The sequence below is a fragment of the Spea bombifrons genome, chromosome 1 (genome assembly GCF_027358695.1).
Source record: "Spea bombifrons isolate aSpeBom1 chromosome 1, aSpeBom1.2.pri, whole genome shotgun sequence".
Lineage (NCBI taxonomy): Eukaryota > Metazoa > Chordata > Amphibia > Anura > Pelobatidae > Spea > Spea bombifrons.
In genome coordinates this window covers 91459030-91479425 of record NC_071087.1, presented here as the reverse complement: position 1 = coordinate 91479425, position 20396 = coordinate 91459030, and the positions used below count along the sequence as shown (strand labels likewise).

The 20396-nt window shown below is 38.1% G+C and overlaps 1 protein-coding gene across 4 annotated transcripts in view; it reads right to left on the bottom strand.

Annotated features, from left to right (window-relative positions):
• Positions 1 to 20396, bottom strand: part of SLC24A2 (solute carrier family 24 member 2) — a 72167-nt gene that overhangs the window by 8326 nt on the left and 43445 nt on the right. For 3 of the 4 annotated variants that reach the window (XM_053465884.1, XM_053465886.1, XM_053465885.1), the window contains exons 5-8: positions 16751 to 16859; positions 6094 to 6144; positions 803 to 901; positions 270 to 388 (exon numbers count right to left, since the gene is read on the bottom strand). In XM_053465884.1, the coding sequence (XP_053321859.1) occupies positions 270 to 388; positions 803 to 901; positions 6094 to 6144; positions 16751 to 16859 (378 nt within the window). The remainder of the gene's footprint in view (positions 1 to 269; positions 389 to 802; positions 902 to 6093; positions 6145 to 16750; positions 16860 to 20396) is intronic. The other variant, XM_053465887.1, reaches the window with a different exon arrangement.

Here is a 20396-nt window from a genome sequence, read left to right as displayed (position 1 = left end):
CTGTATGAACAGTATCCTAAAGAAAAATAAACATCACATTTCTAGTGGAAAAATTGCCACCAATGCCCCCTTTGGAAAAAAACAAGTTAATAAAAATTCATTAAAAGTTTGTCCCTTTAAACTTTGCTTTTTAATAAATTCACAACAAATAAATATGCTGTGGATTTACTGGGAGAAGATTAAATCTTTCAGTTGGTTCCTGTAGAAAGGATTGGGCAGTTATACACATCATAACATATTATATAAATATGCTCAATAAGATGTCCCACCTGTGTTTCTGTAGCCTCGATATTGTGAGAGACATTTCCATTTTGTACAGGTGCAACCGATTCTTTGGGTGCAGTCACTTCAACCTCAACGTTAGCACTATTTGGGAGATCAACCTTCTCTAAAATGAGAATAAAAAGGATGTAAATTCAAATATTGGCTACATTTCTACACATATATGCTGTGACTTTATGCAAAAGACTCCAACGATACAATCTCTACACGGATAGCTTCGCATTAATGGCCAAATATCTCTGCTGGGATGCTCGGCAAGAGACAGTGGGAGGGGCACCATAAGTGGGGGCGTGGCTGGAGGCGTGGTCACTTCAGAACCTTGCAAGGAGGCTTCATCACAGCTGCAATGGAAGTCTGAGCTGCAATAGCGCAGACTTCCATTGAGTTTGCCCAAGATCTCCATTGACTGCAAAAATGGGGCACTATCAGAAAATTAGGACTGTTGGGAGGTATGCCATTGCATTTGTTAAATGGTAACGGTATCACAGGTATCTGGTCTGTTAAAAGAAATCTGACTTACCAACATAGCTGGCGGCACCATTTAGCCTTTCACTATCATCAACCTGGCATTTCTTTTTAGCCATTTTATGTAGGATTGATGCCTTCTCTCTGAATTTGCCTTAAAAATAAATTAATCCACAATGAACATAGTACATTTAGCATTTAATTCGCCTACATAATGTAAGTTAAATAATCTGGAAACACCAGTGCTATATGGCTGCATCTGCCCAAAAGTTTCATATTTCTACCAAAAGACCTGAAGGCTTAGCAATTTCATGCATGTAGCTTTGGTTGCAATTTCATCCTTTTGCTCTTTTAAACACATATACTCATTTACAAAAGCCATGTCATTAATGCATATCCATGGTTAATCTATCTAACTGCTTCCAGGATGAGAAGAAACCGAAAGGAACAAAATATAAACGTTCTGGATAATTATTAACCCATTTTCATTATAATTGAAATCAAGCCACAACAATTGATTAAATGAATGTGCAAAATGTCAGCAAAGGTAACAGGAAACACCTGCTAAAATGTATTACCTTATGCCATGATGACTAATGGTAAACTCTAGCTGAATCATATTATACAAGTAATGTTATTTGCTGAAAGACCTTAAAACAGCCCATATGATACATTAAAGTGATACATTCTGAGCTTCTTCTGTTTTCCTTATATTTGCCCCTCTGCTGGACATCCTTTTATTGCCTGCGTGGCTTTGTCTGCACTTCAAAATGGAAAATGTAAGTTTCCAAATTAATAATAAACCAAATTTTATCTTCTGGCTTAAGGAGGAGCATATGGCAGAAAAACACATGTTTAGGTACAAAAAGTTTCAATGTTATTTTGAAATTTCTGTAGACAAAACCAAAACTTTATTTTTGAGAACCCAGTGGCTGTTTTTTTTTTATTTAAATATCCTATCTAATGATAAAATATGATAGAATAGTTTATAAATAGTTTATAAAATAAGCAATCAGGAAGAAGAGTGGCACATGCAATTAAATGTTTTTGGTATAGGGGTGTACTAGGTCTTGTAGCCTATAGAACTAAAAGATGCATTTCTGAATCATAGTGTTCAAACCTTTAGTCCCCAAATTAATTATATCCATTTTAATCTACATGTTCATTGTTTTCTTAGCTTTATGAAATACCAGAGACCTGTTAAAGTACCAGACATGCTATCTCTAAGACTTCTCGAAAGAGTTTGAGGATGTGATCACGAAAAGTGTTTTCATAGAAATATTTGAAGAATCACCTTTAAGAAAATGGCAACAAATTAAATAAAAGTTCATTGTTTTGTCTTACAAGAATATAAAGCTGCTAATAAAAACTGATAATGGCTTTATTAGAAGATTGTTTGCCTAATAAATCAATAAAAGTGGATTTTCAAACAAAATGGGCCTGATAGGTTTGTGTGTGTTCTCACTCTGCAGCCTCTATAAGACTATATGCAATGAGTCATTTGCCTGCTCGCCATCATGCAACATTATTGGATCGTATTTTGTAGTAATTATGTTCACTACTTTTTAGGGATTCTATAAACAGATTTGGATTGTCTCAAGAAAATATTTCTAATAATTGATTTTGTTTATTAGCCTATTTTTTGATATCATTCTAGATATGTGTATACCTACTTTTATTACAGGTAATGGATAGAGGGGTGTTTTTTCTGACTATTACAATAGTTTCTTAGTTTTTGTAAGAAGAGGAATGCAGTCACCGAATTAGATCAAGACTAGAAAAACAATAACAATCTCGACCAAATGTGGTCGTAAGGTTACAGAAATTGGCATTTTTAAAGAAATATAATACATCTCACAGCTTACATGCATTAAATGAAGGAAAGTCACCTTGCAAAAAGCAAAGAGGATGATGCTCATTGGTGCTGTTTCCTAATATTTCTTAATATGTAATCTATGAGGTTAAGGACTCAAATATGGCTTATAAGTGTGAAACTTAAAGTTTATTTCAGTAACTCGAAAACACATTCCACTCATCAAGACATTCAAGTTCTGGACACTGGGCATTTAAACAGAGAACGCTGTATAGTCAATGTACACAATGACTTATTTATTTAAATGCTTCTGGTCAGTTATGATGAATCAGTCTGATTTATTTGATGAGGCGTGGGGTAATGAGAAGGAACCACCCATACGCCCCTATGGATGCACTGCCTGTGGAAGGAATAGAAAGGAGTTCCATTTAGAGGTATCAGTGTCTTTTCTCACAACCAAGCTAAGGATTCACATGGCCAGGTGACATGGTATCTTTTGTTTTAGAGAATCTTGATCCAAGGGGAAAAAAAAGGCTACTGAATTCTGCAGTTAAACACATACATCTTTTTACCACTTCAAATTGTGCTAAATATGCAACAGAACACTCTAGGTTGATTATGACTACATTTGATTGCTTCTTCACAATGGAGATGGAGATGCAATCAAAGTGTTACTCAGACACAGTAATGACTTGCAATCCGGCTGAATAACTACTGCTTTGATTCTGAACGCAAGCCATTTTCAGCTGAATCCTATTTTTTACTTACAAAACCTTAAATAGAAAATAAATATTGTAATGTGTACACGTAATATTCGGTTTCCTCTTCTTGTACCAATAATCAATATTCAACCACTTTGTAGTACATACAGAAAACATCTCGGCTTTGGCTATTCAGAAATAAAATTCACTTTAAAAGGTAACTCAACACTGTATATACAAACCAATAACTAACTAATGTATTGTATAACATTTTCTTTCCATGTATAATCTTTTCCAAATTAAGCAGACTAACTTAATATAGCAGTCCACATCACTTCTTGAACGTTTCCACATGAAATCCTCCAAGGATAATATTTTTTTTTACAGGATAATATATTTTTTTTAACAGGTCAATGTCAATGGTGCCTTTTACACCAGGGCTGTGGACCAATTGGTGCAGGGTCCCTCAGAACGGTGACTCCCTGAATGAATTTCTCCATGTGCTCCGCCATTAATCCTGCCATGACTAAGAAGGATACCAGACACCAAACACATACATGTAAAATATCTGTTTTAGTTAGAACACCTTGCTATTTTTTAAATGCAGTTTTGCAATTACATTGGATTTCTAAAGTACACCTGTTATTTACAGACAGAATCATAGAAATTTAGGAGAGGCCCATACAGTCTGTCCATGCATAGGCCTCAAACATTATTGTCCTTAGTCTTGTGTCAAATTCAAGATAACCTGATACCTATCTTATGCATGTTTAAATTCCCTTACTAGTACTACAGTATGGCGTCTTGCTTTAACTTTTAAAATGTATTTATTATATTAGATACCTATTGCTTGTTCTTGCATCAAATCAGCGTAATACATTAAAATAACTGGTTTAACGTTTTTATTGAATTACAATTTTATATGTGGTTACATTTTGCATAACTTGTTATGTTTCTGTCCTGAAGTAATTTTTTTTTTCACACTGTTTCTATGATTGTGACATGGATGTACAGTGGCATAACTAGAGGGGTTGTAGCATTTACAGCTGCGACGGGGCCCGTGCCTCTAGGGGTTCCGGAGTGACCACCTGCGACCCCTTGTTCCTGTCTCCTCATACCAGTTCAAAATTGTTTCGAAAGGGCCCTTCCGATCTGCACCACTCCGGTAATTGTGTGTGTGTGTGCGGGAGAGCATGGCATGGATGTGTAATTATGTGTGAGCATGGATGTGTAATTGTCTGTGTGAGCATGGATGTCTAAGTGGGGTAAGAGTGAGTGTGTGTGTTAGTGACTATGAGTGGCAGAGTGTATGTTGGAAGAACATATGTATGCCAAAGTGTATGTTGGAAGGGGGTGCAAAGAAGGCACAGACAAGCTCTTTGGGGGCAATGATGGCACAGACCAGCTGTTGAAGTTGGGGAACCTGGGCAATTTTTGCACGAGAGCCCTGTGGTTTCTAGTTATGCCCCTGTGTATGTAAGATGTTGGCCCCCTTGACATGATTTCAACTACATTTATAACTCCAATAATTGGAAAGTACAATAAAGACTCATAGATTTGGTAAGATAAAACATTTTTTAAACAAAAAAGTACACCTAGAACACTTTCTAAAAGTCAATACTAACAAAACGCAACTTGGTATGGTAAAGCATACACATGTGGAGAGTAGTCTCAAAGACAGTTTAACACTGACAATTAACCTTTCAATTACAGATTAAAAGCTACAGCTTTTTTACTTTTCAAAATACATTTTTAAGATAAAAAAATCTAGCTGCACACTAGAACACAAATCTGTCTGATTAGAATTTAACACACTTATTGTGTAACTTAACAATTTGATACATTTTTCATAGAATTCAAAAGTTATGGATATATTAAGACTAAATCAAGATAACTACATATTTTTATAGCTAGTTTAACTAAATTAAATTTATTCTCATGACAGTACTGTTACGGTATTTTGAGTTCTACTTCCAACATACGTATGGGTTCGAAAAGGTTGCACTCATTATTTGGATTTGTGTACAAGGAGTTCCATCGCCTATTGGAAAGTATACTCTGCTTTTTGGAATTGTCCAGTTTTAAGACGTATCTAAAATAATGCCCAAAGACTGCTTATTTGCATGTGTTGCCAGTTAAACAAATCAGTATTTTTAATGTTATGCATTCACTTGCTATTTGCAGATACACCCAGACCATTCAATATTTTGCAAATGAATGCAGGCTGACCTTTTTTTTTTTTTTTTTAAAGAATTTTTGCAATGCTTTATTAAGCTTGAGCAAAATGGCTCCCAACACAATCTTTTGTGAGCAACTAAAAATTTTGTTTAAATAGTTGATCAATGTCATCTTTTACAACAAAATATTTTTTCAGTAAATCTAGATTTCCAAAACAATCAAGACTACAAAAATACACAAAAACAACAAAATGGAAATGTCTTGCAGGTGCACATCAATTTGAATCATGAAAGTGTGATTAATCTGATTTCTCACAGCACATAAGTCAATTCAGATCATGCTATTCATGCCCTGAATAGAATCCAAATTCACCCGATTACACACACACGTTTCTGATATGAAATAGCAAGCTGCTTCCAAAATTCCACATGAAGCTGACATATGTTCCATGAAGCAAGCTCAATGTACACACTCCGTCCCTACGAACACTTATTTGAACGAGAAGAATACGGTTGCAAGGTGAAAGGCAGCCAATCAGCAGCTTTTGGTGTATCATGCAGGAATGAAAAATATCACAATCAAATAGCAGAACAGAAAAACCCTAACATGAACAAACAATGTCAGCATGATGATTTCCAAAATTAAACTTCTTACCTTCTTCAGTCATAGTGTCATAATATTTTAGTTTTCCATATGTTCCAAGCTCTACAACATTACAGCAAAAAACACAAGAGTAAGGAAAGCCAGTACAAGGGAGCACAATTACACATTGTATGATTTCAGCCTTTCACAGTAATTAGTATACAGCTATAACTGTGTTCCCTTCTGAAATCTGGGTTAGTGTGCTTAACATACACGCTTAAATAACATACAAGGTTAAACACAATACATCTATGTATTTTGTTACTAATACTGGAAATGTAGGATTCCTTTTGAAGATAAGGATAAATAAATAAGCACCAACAAACGTTCTATTGGTTTCCCTGCACAATTAAAGGGGACACCCACCAAAGTGCTTAGTACAAGTATTATATTATATGTACAAAGAAAAATTGTTTTCCATGGGACATTCTCTTTAACCACATAAACGTTTCACTAGATTTCATGAATAGCAGGACAGGTCAGTCGTATTAGTCAAGTTACAGAGCGGTAGACTGCACTCAGAAAACCAAACTATCATCACAATGTAATGAATGTCTTGATACTCGTGACTCGACTCAACACTTACAATTCAAATCTCTTATTGCACTCAAAAAGTGTCAAGTTCAAGTATCCTCTATGAGAAGAGTCAATTGGATTTTGTTGATTGGGAGCCTTTTATAACTTGACTTTTTTTTAAAACTTGATTGTCTTTGAATGGACAAGTTGTCATCCTTTACATTGCAACCCAACACAAGGTGGGAATAAAGTTCACTTGAAACCGAGTCAAGTCGCGGTCGACTGGACTTCATTGAATTTCAGAGTTGCTACAGTATATTTAAGCCAACAACCCTAGCAGCCAAATTAATTTTATTCCTACTTTACTGAATAGACCCCGCTGAGATGGTTTTACGGTGAGGTGGTATTACTTTATTAGCACCAGATTTTAAATAGTATCTCTGAGGTAAAGGCCATGGAAATAAATTGAATTTTCCTACTGATTCTTCCACATGAAGCACCTCTCACTAGAACTGTCTTTGCCCCCTGATACAATTCTGTATGCCTACTGCATTCTCACCAATAGCCAGGGCCGGCCCGACAATGGAGCCGAGTGGGGCAACCGCTCCAGGCGGCACTTTTGAAGGGGCGGCACTTTGCCGCCCCAAGCCCTTTTTTTTTTTTTAAAGCGAAAGAGAGAGAAAGGGGCACCGAGTGGTTTTCGCTTACCAAGCTGTCAGTACCCGCTCGGCCATACAAGGCCACTTCAGATCAAAACAATAGACCAATGTTTTACAATACATTCAGATCATATCTCTCAATTAATCTCACACCATTACTTATGCATTATGCATGGACAACCTGGAGCACATTTCAGGAGAAACTCCCCAGGTTTGCCCTTCCTAATGCATCGGTTAAGTCAGTATAATGAAATGTGTCTGTACACACTGCGTGTGAACCTACACAATTATTACAAAAATTTAAAGTAGGAATCTTACAACAGAAATGCCTTTTCTTTATTTTTTTTCATGTTGCAGTTTGGCGCAGTGCTCACTTCTGATGGCACTTAAAGCCTTTTAACTTCCGGTTCTCCGGATTTGCAGGATTTCATATTGTGACTGGAAGCAGAGGTTCAACAGTCAATTAGTTATAAAACTTTTAACAACTGCTCCCATGGCTCATCAGGAGGAGAGAAGAGTCTCTAGTTTGTATAGTAATTTGTTGTTTTCTTAATTAACCAGCAGTTGACACTGAAGTTACATGTCTAAACAAAGCAACCTACCATGTCTACCTAGGCACATTAATGATGCACCAAAGGTGGGTAGACATATTAATAATTATCACCTGTGGACCTCATCACATTATGTAAACATACATTCTATATAAATGCAAATTATTCTGATTACATTTTTACAGATTATCCAATACATGCTTCAGAAACTTGAAGTCTTTTATCATTGTTACCCATCCTTTAGACAAGCACTCTAAGCAATTACCAAATAATACATTTCTCAAGATAATCTACTTCACAGGTCTTTGCAAATCTTACAAATTTGTGTGGCTCGACCACACAGAAGCAAACAAAGTTAAAACTCAATATGTAACATTCTATTTTGGAACAAATACCATGTGATTAATTTGGTACTTGACATATTAAGTTTTTTTACTTATTACATTATTTTGCAATTTAGTTCACCAAGCTGTAAACCGAATTGCACCCTAAAATGAAGTGATCTTTGAGGTCCTGAATCAACAGGAGCAACATGTCAAACACACGTGGTTTATTTTATATAGTTTATGGTGTTTGGTTGTCCCTTTAAGCTAAGATACACAAAGGTTAGATATAAAGAAACCGCTAAACTATAGAGGTGGGATTCCTATGTTCTATACTTTCCATATTTCCAATTATCTGTTTTAATCACTTGTGTCAAGACCTAATCAAGAGCTGGGTCACGTTGCTTTGTAAGAGGTATTTAGAAATCAAATAGGTCTCAATGATCTTAAGGGTATTCACCTAAAAATAATAATTTACCCTTTAATTTCTGCATTTAATGAATGCAATTATAATTTTAAAAAAAAGTGAAAAATATTTTTCCCATGTGCAGCGTGGAGCTTAAGGTTAGTGGCAGCTGGGTGCAGTATTTCATAACCTATACAATATAACACACACACTCACACTCACTCATTCTAATATGCTTACACATACACATCCTCCCCTCCCTTCTCCCAGGCACCATGAAGCAAAAGCTTACCCCTCATCCCTTCCGTGATCCCAGTGGGCACCTGGGCGGCACCAGCCTTATTTGATGTTTTCAAAATGAACCCTATATCTTTGATTTTCTGGTAAGGTCACCGAAAACATTTAGATATACAGTATATTTCTGGATCTTGTATTTTCATGAACTAGATATGTATATATTTAACAAAAGTAAGGTGAAAACAAGTTGAGAAGTATAGATACACTTCCACTCTTCTCTTCTCAATTGTAACTCTTTATTTCTCATTCTAAATTGGCATTTTATTACAAGCTTTTGTCTTTCAATGATGAAAAAAAGAACTTCAGTCATTACACATCAGCTTATAAATATATAAAACTTACCCATGTTAAGTAAATTAAAATGTTTAAGTTACATAGCGCTTATATCTGATAGGTGTTCCGATGACTCTGGTGTTGGAGGGTCCCATCTGCAGTTTCATCCACACTGGGAGTAACCATTCTTCTTGTGTGTTGGGCTTGGTTCTCTTGTTTCTGTAGTAAGTACAGGCGTCCATCTGGAAATGCCACCCCTCTACCTCCACGTAGTAAACAATTACTTTGTGTTGGTCAGCTACACCCTCTACTACATTATAACACATCAGCTTTTGTGATGTTGGAAGAATTGTCCTCGATCACCTGGATATAAGTCTCTGGCCTGGGCTACTGTCAGTACCTTCTGTTCTCCAGTCCAATATAGCTTTTCAGTGGTCTTTCTCATCTCTTATGCGTTCTTTATCAACCTTTTTGCAATTTTCACTGCGTCTTCAGCTTTACCATTGGCCTGACTATGAAAATTATGCACTCACAAACTGCGGCCTATTATTTGTTATTACCAACTCTGGGATTTCATGGCAACTAAACTGGGCCTTTGCAGCATTCTATAAAGGCTGTTTTGGTGGTATCTGTAACCTTCTCAACTACAGAAAAGTTCAAAGTAGTAAAAGTTAAAAGTAGTAGTCCATGTCAATCTGCTCCATAGCAGAACTGGAATTTTAGGTGTCATGAAAGGTTCTTTTACATGGTCCACAGGTATTCATTACAAGTGCTACAAGCATGGCATCTTTAATCTCTGAATTCATTTGTGGCCAGAATACCGCATATCTGGTCTGTCAAATTCAAGTTACTGTTGGTAGGTGATTTGCATAAATTCCTGTTATCTCTGAGTGCAGAGCGTTTGGGACTGCACAAAATTCCATTCTGAAGGTTTATTATCTTCTAATGATGATGGGAGTGTCCTCCTTCTGATCTGACCATCCCACAAGAACCGTTGTTTTAATACTTGTGGTGCGTCATGTTCTTGGGAATGCCTTTGCATTTGTGCAAGTCTGACACTGTTAGATATGCTGCATAGTTTACATTTCTTGAAAGTCTCTGCTGATTGGCATCTAAATATCTGGTAGTTTGGTGTGTCTGATTTGATTTTAAGGCGAGGTAGACAAAACATTTGCAATATACATAGCTGGGAAAGTCTGGGATCCGGTGCTGCCGGAGAGTTCCCAGGTATGGCAATATACCTTTCTGATATTTTCTTGTGTGTTAGCTTAAGATAATATTTATGTAGCCTCAGCATCATGATGTGCTCCCAAATTCTGACACAGTGTTTGTCAGACCGGCCATAGGTTTTCAATGAACTACACATTAATATCAACATGCAGCTATAGCCAAACTGCTTAGGTGGCAGTAGGATCTTGTAACAACACCCATATATATGCAAGCCTTTGAGTGTGTTAAAGTTAATGACCATAACATTTTTGGATTGGGGTCCATTATAGAGCATTAAATTCATCCTCGGTCACTAAGCATACCTGCTATGTGTCCCAGTTAAAGAGCACAAACCCTATTTGGGAGACAAATTCTTGTGTTTCTCTTTCCTCCCCTATGTACCCTTTTTCTGGAATCTCAGAATACTTTGGTGAGTAGGATTATATCCCGTTGTTCTACAGCACCAAAAGAATACAAAATATCTAGAAAAATGGCAAAAAATATGATTAGAAAATATGTTGTGTAAGGAACTTATTTTAAATGTATTATTCAGTTACCTAGGTTGCTATCAATATGTTACGATGGTGCATAAAAGTCATGGTAAGAGCCTGGAATTCTCCAAGGCATATAAAGCATTTAATGCCACAAGGCTGCATTGATATGGCTAAAGATCAACCTCATCCAATTTAAATCCTGTCACACCCCAGTCAACCAATAATTTCCTTACAACCATATGCGCAACATTCGGCTTAGGCATTTCATATGGTTACCCGAGAAGCCATTCACATTCTATGTAAATGTATTTTGATTTCTATCATAATGTTTCCTTTAATATGAAGAAAAATCAAGGAAATATACAATTTTGTATTTATGATATAAGCAAAAGGCTGACTTTTAATACGAATTTGCATTCTACGGTAACACTCGAGCAAAGGAGTCATCATGAAATAAATATTACAGCCAGCGGTTTGCAAAGTGTGTCACAACGAATTCCTGCTTTGCGACATATGTCATCTAATATGCAGCGTTTTTCATGTTTAATGCAATGAAAGCATTTCTTAACAGAGATTTTTTGTGAAATACCACTAAATTCCAAAAATCCCTCTCTAAAGATATGTTTTTACAAACCAGATGTGTGGAAAAACAAGTATTTTAAAGAATCAAAGTGAATCGCAAAACCAAAGTAGCAAAAGTATTTTAAAATGAGTTACCACCCAAATATCCCTATATCATGATCAGTAGTGGTTAAACTTTAGTTTTTTAACAGAATAGTTATATATATTTTTTCAGAACCACAAGTCTCTTTAAAAGAGAAATCCCTCCTTGGGACCAAAAACCTTCTTTCCTCCCATGATGTCCTTATTCTAGAAGCTTAATATGATTGCTTGGTATGAGTGTCTCAGAGTGTTCTAAGCCATACATGACACAATGGGCAGGTCTATTCATTAAATTGGTAAGTTGCCAAAAAGTAAGATTTTTCAGTAGCAAACTTGCATGCTGGAGAAAAGCGCAACTCCCAAATTTACTAAAAAAGTGGAACTTGAACTTGAACAAAACAAATAAAACATATCTATTTGCATGCAATAGCAGACCACAATCCACAAACTCAACTTTGCTAAGCCAATGGAGAATGCAATATATGTTTCCAACAGTGGGGGTTGCTGGTATACAGGGATAAATAACCATGATCCTTTACAGCCAACGGCCATTTTGGAATCAAGTACATGTGAAAATCGATTACTTTTATTATTTTTATGGCAAGTTTGTTTTTTTCATCTGTTTCATTTCTTTGTTTGTTTTTAAAAACTCATATTGATACGAAGACCCTAATTATGAGACAAAACTTTGGATCTTAATGGAAGAAAAAAAGAAAAGAACTGAATATAACGAACTCTCCTAGTTTGACCCAGAGATCTCAGTTTGAGATCTCCGGGTCAACACTCGAATCCTCCGCGTTGCGCGAGCGGGGCCTTGACACGCCCCGTTCCCTGCCCATTTCCCCTTTAAATGGGAGTGTTTCCTGTGATGTCAGCAGGAACACCCACTGTTGTCAGCCAAAATGCCCACTGATGCTCTTACCCAGTCATCTAGCCATCACAATTTGGCCCTTGTCAGTCACTCAAATCCTTACGCTTTCCCCTTTTTGCTGCTTCGAACACATCAACTTTGAGGATGAAATGTTCACATGCTGCGTAATATATCCCACCCACTGACAGGGGCAATGATAACAAGATTATGAGTGTTATTCACTTCATCTGTCAGTGGTCATAATGTTATGGCTGATCGGTGTATATATATTCATATGTTGGTTCTTACTAAACAACTAAAAAACACTAATAAGCTTTAACCCTTTTTGAGCAGCAGAATGAGAAACTGCCTGCAATTTACCGATGAGAAAAAGGCAGCTTTTTAATTATAGCTTACCGAGAAAACCTACATAAATGATATGCAGCTAGATCAGATATTAACATTGATGGTGTCATCGTAGCCGCATTGCGCTTGTTTAATTTGCAAAGGAATGTTTTCACAGTTGGTGGTTTCCTTCATTTGTTGTCCATGAGGTTTTACATCTGCAGGGAGCTGCAAGAGCATTTAGCCAATTATGCATGTAATAATATCAAAAATAAGAACTGAATTGATAAATTTTTAATAGCGAGGATAGAGCAGTAGAAGGTGCAAACGAAAAGGTCAGTGAGAACAAGTGAATAAGATAAAACCAGGCTATGAAGGACTCCTGGAGTGAAAAAAACAGCCTGCAATGCTACTAATGTATTCTCCAATCATGCATATTTAATTCTCTATTTTATTTCTACAATATAGTCATATAGGACACAACTAGTTAGAGCTTCCACATTAGGAGACCGTCCCTGTTGTGAAAATAAATATTTTATTAAGTGTTGGCATGTGATTTAATAATAACTAAAGGAATGGAAAAAAATATTTTTGACCCTTTTTAATATTAATTTGGGAATATAGTAAAGTAATTTAGGTTGAAACTATCAAGTTTAACCCTTATACCTATCTTTCCTGCTTTTGAGCCCAAAGTAGGCAGCAACAACAAAAAACCCCACTAAGCCATTCTTCATATTTTCCCTCTTAGGGAAAAAAATTCTTCTCAGCTACAAAATGCAATAAGATTTCGCCTTGGATGAAGAAGCTCTAAAATATTCATGTTTATTCTATTATTTATAGCACTGTATGTTATGCTTTTCTTAAAAAAAAAAAATATCCAGACCATGCAACATTTTTGTTTTCTCGGCAGACTGTTTCTGGGAGAGGATACAGTTTTACCCTTGGGTGTATGAGCACAGGTGTTAGGGAGAATGTATTCACGGCAACTATAAGTGTATCTGGGAGCTTGCCAGGTATGAGGGGAGAACTGGACCACACTAGGAAAGGATAGCCAAATTAGGGAGAAGGGCATGTCCACACAAATAAGGTGAAGCTAGGAAGGGAGTGGGCAGATCTTAAAGCTGCACGCCATCTGATGATCAGAAGGTCACCATGGAGGCCACATAATCTAGAAAGCATAATTAAGCTCACCTGCCACCCGCTATTGAGAGTGTGCCTCGAAGTGTCGGGTTAATTATTCTTTGGCCGGTTCATGTAACCAAAGCCTCTCATTTATACCATATTGGCCTGATTATATACGAATTGTTCATCCCTGTGCTAATGATAATCGGGGTTTAGCGCAGGGATGAACATTTCGTATTGCCGGGCAGGTGTTTTTTTTCCCTGGATCCCCCGCTGGACGTCTGTGCGATGCAAATTACAAAAGGTGGAATCCTATCACAGTTACACATTGAATTCACTGAGCTGTTTGGAAATACCTGTTGTTTTAACAAATGTTTTTCCACTTAAAGTTTTACTGAGATCTTCACATATTGATCTTCACATGTTGACAATACTGACACAATGCACATTGGAAAACACTTAATAGCCAATCAAGATGTACGTGGGACCAGGGTACATTGCAACAAAAAACACAACGTACAGGCAGAACACCTTCATTTTACAGGATAAACAGTACACCTGCCATTAACAAATGTTTTTAAATGCAGACTGCATGGCTAGGTGCTTGATGTCACACACCTGTGGCAATGGGTCTGAATTTAATAATTAAAAGGTGTCCTTATAATACTTTTGTCCATATAGCGTAAATATATATATATATATATATATATATATATATATATATACATACATGCTGCAGCACAACCCTCTCAATCTGCATAGCATAGATATGTACTTCGTGTGGTTTTTGTGCATTTTGGAGCGGAGTATAGCTTGTAAATGTCATACAGTATGACAGACTACAATGTTGAGTATTTAACAATTAACAAAAACTTTTTTCATTCTCATTTTGAAGCGGTTGCTATGAGAGTACCAGTCCTAATGTTATTGTTGGAATTAGTGTTATGCACCAGCAGAAACATTGGGGTACACAATCAGAAACATTCCATTTCTTTTCAGGGAGACTTTACCTCAGAAAATATCTTTACAACTAAAGCCAGAAATGCCGTTTTCACTGCTAAAATTACATTTTAGTGTCATTTTAGCAGTGGAAACCATGAACAAGTTCCCTATATACATACAGTGGCAAACACATTGCAAAAATATGGCATACACATTCAGCTTACTCAATACCACACTGCAGACATGCCAATATAATTACCAACTATTCTCAAAATGTACTAACAACCACCCATAATTTGCACCACTAATTAAGCTGTCACTACCAAAAATTGAATTATATATTTTTTTTTACAAAATTTACCAAATGTTTACATATCTTTTTATATACCTCAACAATATATGACACAAAAATAAAAGAATCAAAAACAGATGTCAACATAAGATGTGTAGGTCTGTTTATCTATCCCTATATACATGCAAGTCTAGCATCTTTGATAACTTATAGATATTTCAGGAAATCACTACATAAAACAATCATCTTTACTGGCTGAAAAGCATTCATATCACATGGAAACATTTGACATCAGATAAAAGCCATTCGGCTCATCTAGTCTGCTTATTTTTCCTGATGGGAAAAATGCTTGAATGAAAGAGACAATCTTAATATCTTTACTGGAAAACTGAATCAATGTAGATTTTACAAGGTACAAAAATGTTGTAGATGTTGACACCCATATCTTTTTTATAGGCTTCGGTGCTGCCTGTAATACTGAAGTCAGCCACCAGGGGAGATCACAGATAATGTTTGTATTTGAGTAAATGAGCTGATGCACCTGAACAGATATATTCTGTAAACACATTAGGGAAGTACTGAGGAGCAGAAAACATGTATCTGGTATGAAAATAGTGTCCTCTATTGATCCTAATAACCAGTGACAAAAGACTGACATGATTACCAAACCTTGATACTGCCCAAGTCAGACTACTCTTCTGAGGGAGTGGCACTGTTAGGGGACAGAGCTAGATACATGAGTGCGGTCAGACATGTAGTGGTTGGAGCTAGCAACCAATAAGGGCAGGGCCGGCAATTGCCAAGACTTAATTGTCTGGGAGTAGGGAAGAAAATGGATGGGAATGGGTGTGGAAAAATGTGTCTCCCCTGCCCTGGGGAAAGTGCTGGGGTCAGCCAGTGTGACCAAGTGAATCAGCGTCTTATCCAGAGAGTTCCCAGACATGATAATTACCTGCCTACAAATAGTGTTTAGCGTACTTCAATTTTGCTTACAGAACAATTCAGGTTCCTTCATAACAGGCTCACTATTCTTCAAAGAGAAACTTGCTAAATTTTAGTGAACAAAAACTGACATAATAGAATTAAATGTAATAAAATGTACCTATCCAAATAAAGATTTCATATTTCATAGGGCAGTCTCCTAATATAGCATTACTTTATAACGTATTACAATTTTGTACTAATTAATCTTAAAAAATAGTCCTAATTCAAGAGACATGTCTCTTGAGTATATTTTAGGCCAGTAAAAAACCCAGAGTTAAGTCAGAACTTCAAGGAATACCACATAAGCATGAAAGACATGTAATTTTCAATTACAGTTTTTAGTATAAAAATAAGTAAACATGTTTGTACTAACAAGAATTTAAAAGTCAATGACAGTAATAGTATGTATAAATAGTTTAAGATTTCAAAAGTGGCCATACTCCTATAGCAGCCAGTGAAACATTGCAATCAGTACTAATTCTAATTCATTTGGTTGCTATGATATTTTCTAAACCGTTGTACCATATCCCCTTCTTATACCTAATCCTCAATCTGTTCACTTATTAATAAGAATTTTCTCATAATGACTTATACATAAACCTACCAGTATGGTATAGGCCATACACTTTACAGTAAACATGAAAAAAAATATAAAACATGCTATAACATTGTCTAGAAGATTCTCAATAAAGAGAGCATAGATGTGGTGAGAATTCATACATACTGGAAGAAAGGATAATTACCTTCAGAAAGAGGATCAAGTGTATGTATCATTAGCTGGAAGATACTGTTCCTCATTAGACTGTTGTGCAACGATGCTGAGCTTCCTCCTCTTTGGAGACGGGGTCTTGTCTGAAATAAAAAAAAAAATTAAAAAACAACGATTTAAAATGAAGACTTTGAGGGAACTGCTTATGTGAATAACAAAACATAATTTTAACATTTTTGAATGTTAGCCAGATGATTTTAAAACAATCACTTTTACAGCATTATAGCCATTATTGTGGCTTCAATGGCTTTTATTATCAGGGTGAAATGAGAGATATAAACAAAGAAAATATGATACGCTAAAATAGTGTTTCTTTTCGGTTAATTCCATTCATGTAATCAACTTTTGCAAGCCAACTGGCTAAATTTGAGCAACTTGTCAATTCAACTTGGCTGTAGATTTACAGTGAGTTGTTATGAGAAGTATAAAACTTGTCTATTCAAGGTAATTCAACTTAAATTGACTTAGGGTCATCTCTACAACGTAAACTAGACTCCAGAGAAAGAGGTAGAGGTTAATGTACTTTTAACACCTCTAAATGTAATAGGGCTGCCAAACTCAAAGACCAACATGACTGCTGGCGAGAACACCACTGAAATAGACAAGAGACTTTTACCATTAACATGAAACTTTACTTGAGTCAACTTAACAGCATCTTGCCTTTCATGAAATGATGTGCTGTTGCTCAAGTTGGTCAAGTCAAATGTAAGAGTATACAATACGGTTTCTTATGCATTTTCTTAGCGTGACAGTAAATACAGGCTGTCAGATTTCCTCTAACAAAACAAAACAGTTTTTAAGTATGTACTCAACCAATGGATATGTACCGGTGTTTCTTAGCTTGAATATTGCCATAGTTGTGCTTTCATTATGTGCTTATCTGTTAGATTTTGGGATAATGCCTGAAATCTGATATGTCTCGCCACAGTATATTTCCTATGTTGTACCATATTTCTTTTTTTTGTTTAAATCTTTTTATTGGCAATGGTCACAGAGCATAAATAAATAACATGAAACTCAATAGTCGTACGAGCATTGAACATAGACAGGCCGCACCCAAGGTCAAAAAACATACAGGCATGTAGTGCATCAGAAAATACAGCGTACCAGTACAGAAAAGGCCCGCAACATGCAGACCGTGGACATGGCAGAACATGTCGGACTCACACTAATGGACCAAGAATGGCCAACCATAACAGAATACGAACGACCACGGGTACGGTGTTGTGACACCAAAGCAATTTTCCATTTTTATACAGAAGTGTCGAGAGACAACCTCTGATTGAGAGAAAGGAGACTATGAGGAGAAAGAGAGAGAGCATAGGGAGGGGGAGAAGGAAGAGAAGAAAGGGGGAAAGAAAGAAAAAAAAAAAAAAAAAAAAAAAAAAGAGACACAAAAACAAAAACAAACATGTCCCCAGGGACCTAGAGGCGTAGAACAGAGTGAACTCCAGCAGGATCCATAAAGGTAGATATCCAGGGATCCCAGATCGCCTCGAATTTGGGCACTTCGTCTCGCAGGGTAGCAGTCATTTTTTCCATGGTAAAAATATGCCAGATGTTAGCGTTAATTTCCCCCTGAGAGGGGGGAGAGCCCTTCCAATGGCGGGCTATGGCTTGTTTCACCGCCGCACATATACGATGGATAAGGCAAAAAGCGGAGAGGGACAAAGAGGCAGTTGTGTCCATGAACAATAAGGCAAGCTCTGGGGACGGCGCAATGACAACTCCAAGCGCCCGGGACAGCATATCGAAACAGGAGGACCAGATCGGACGAAGGCGGTCACAAGTCCACCAGGCATGAAGGTAAGTACCAGGCTCCCCACAATCACGGAAACAGCTGCGGGTGCTCCCCTGAGTCATGCGCGAGAGTCTCACAGGTGACAGATACCAGTGGGCCACGATTTTATAAGACCTTTCACGGATGACCGTGTTAGCGGTGAGCTTGTGGACCTGTATCGCGGCCTCGTCCCAAGTGTCAGCAGGGATGTCCTCCCGGAGTTCTCTGTGCCACAGGGCTCTGTAAGTCGGCGGCTGAGGGTGGAGCACGGACACAAAGTGGGCATAATGTAGCGATATAGAGCCTCGGAGGCGTTTGCGGAGCAGGAAGCGCTGTTCAAAGACGGTGAGGGCCGAGAGATCGCCGGCACGAAGCAGTGATTGAGCAAAATGGCGCAACTGCAGGTAGCGAAACAGTTCCGAGTTGGGGACACCTTCAGCCTCCTGGAGTTCCTGAAAGGAGAGCACCTTATTGCCTTTGACCAATGCTCCTAGTCTGGTCAAATTCGCATCCCGCCACCACCTGAATCTGGCCGCTTGTGTACCGTCCTGGAAGAGGGGATTGTGCAACAGGGGCGACAGCTGGGATACAGCCCCCATGAGGGAAAGCTTACGCCTCCACTTGCGCCAGATGGTGAGAGTAGTGGTAATCGCCGATAAGGTAGGAGCCGCCGGGGGCCCCAAAGGATCCAGCCAGGGGACCACATGGATGTCAGAGCAATGTATAAATCCCCCTTCGATGTCGATCCAGGGAAGAGTACCCGGGGGGAGAGACCACGCCTCCAGTTGAGATATCCGGGCTGCCAGGTAGTATAGATAAAGATTGGGAACCGCCAGGCCTCCAGATTGTTTCGGCTTATACATAGTGGATCTGTTAATCCTCGCTCGCCTCGAACCCCAGATGTAGCGGAAAACAGAGGTTTGGAAAGAGTCAATCTCGTCCCGTTTGACAGGTGACGGTAAAGCCCGAAAAAGGTAGAGGAGTCGGGGCAAGAGGGTCATTTTGACAGCATAAATACGTCCCAGCCACGAGACAGGGTATTGGGACCATCGTCGAAGCTCCTTCCGAAGGGCTGTGAAAAGCGGAGGAAAATTAGTCCTGTACAAGGAGTGAAAGTCAGTGGTGAGGTAGATACCCAGATATTTTAACCTGGAGGCTTGCCATGTAAATTTGAAGGAAGACGCAATAGACGAACGGCCCGGGTCAGTCCAGTTGACATTCAGCGCCTCACACTTGGTTTCGTTAACTTTATAGCCGGAGACCCGTGAAAACTCTCGGAGGGTGCTATAGAGATTAGGAAGGGACACCACAGGGTTCGTAAGGGTAAGCAGGACGTCGTCCGCAAAAAGGCTTAACTTGTACTGAGTGTCCCGAACCACAATTCCCGTGATATCTGGGTGTTGTCGAATAGCTGCAGCCAGGGGCTCAATACAGAGTGCGAATAGGAGCGGGGATAGAGGGCACCCCTGTCGGGTACCATTCCTGATGTTGATAGGAGAGGATTCACAGCCCATCAGGGCAATTGCGGCGGACGGTTGGTCATAGAGCGTACGGACACTTCTCAGGAAGCCTTCATGAAAGCCAAATCTCCGCATGACCTCCCACATATACCTCCAGTCGACCCTGTCGAAGGCCTTCTCGGCGTCCAAAGCCAACAACAGAGACTCTTGGTTGGTAAGCTTGGCGACCTCAATCAAGTCCACTGTCCGGCGAATGTTATCCGGGGCCTCCCTATTGGGAACAAAGCCCACTTGATCCGGATGCACCAGGGAGGGCAGGACAGCTCCCAGGCGAGTCGCCAGCATCTTTGCATATAACTTGATATCCGCATTGATGAGGG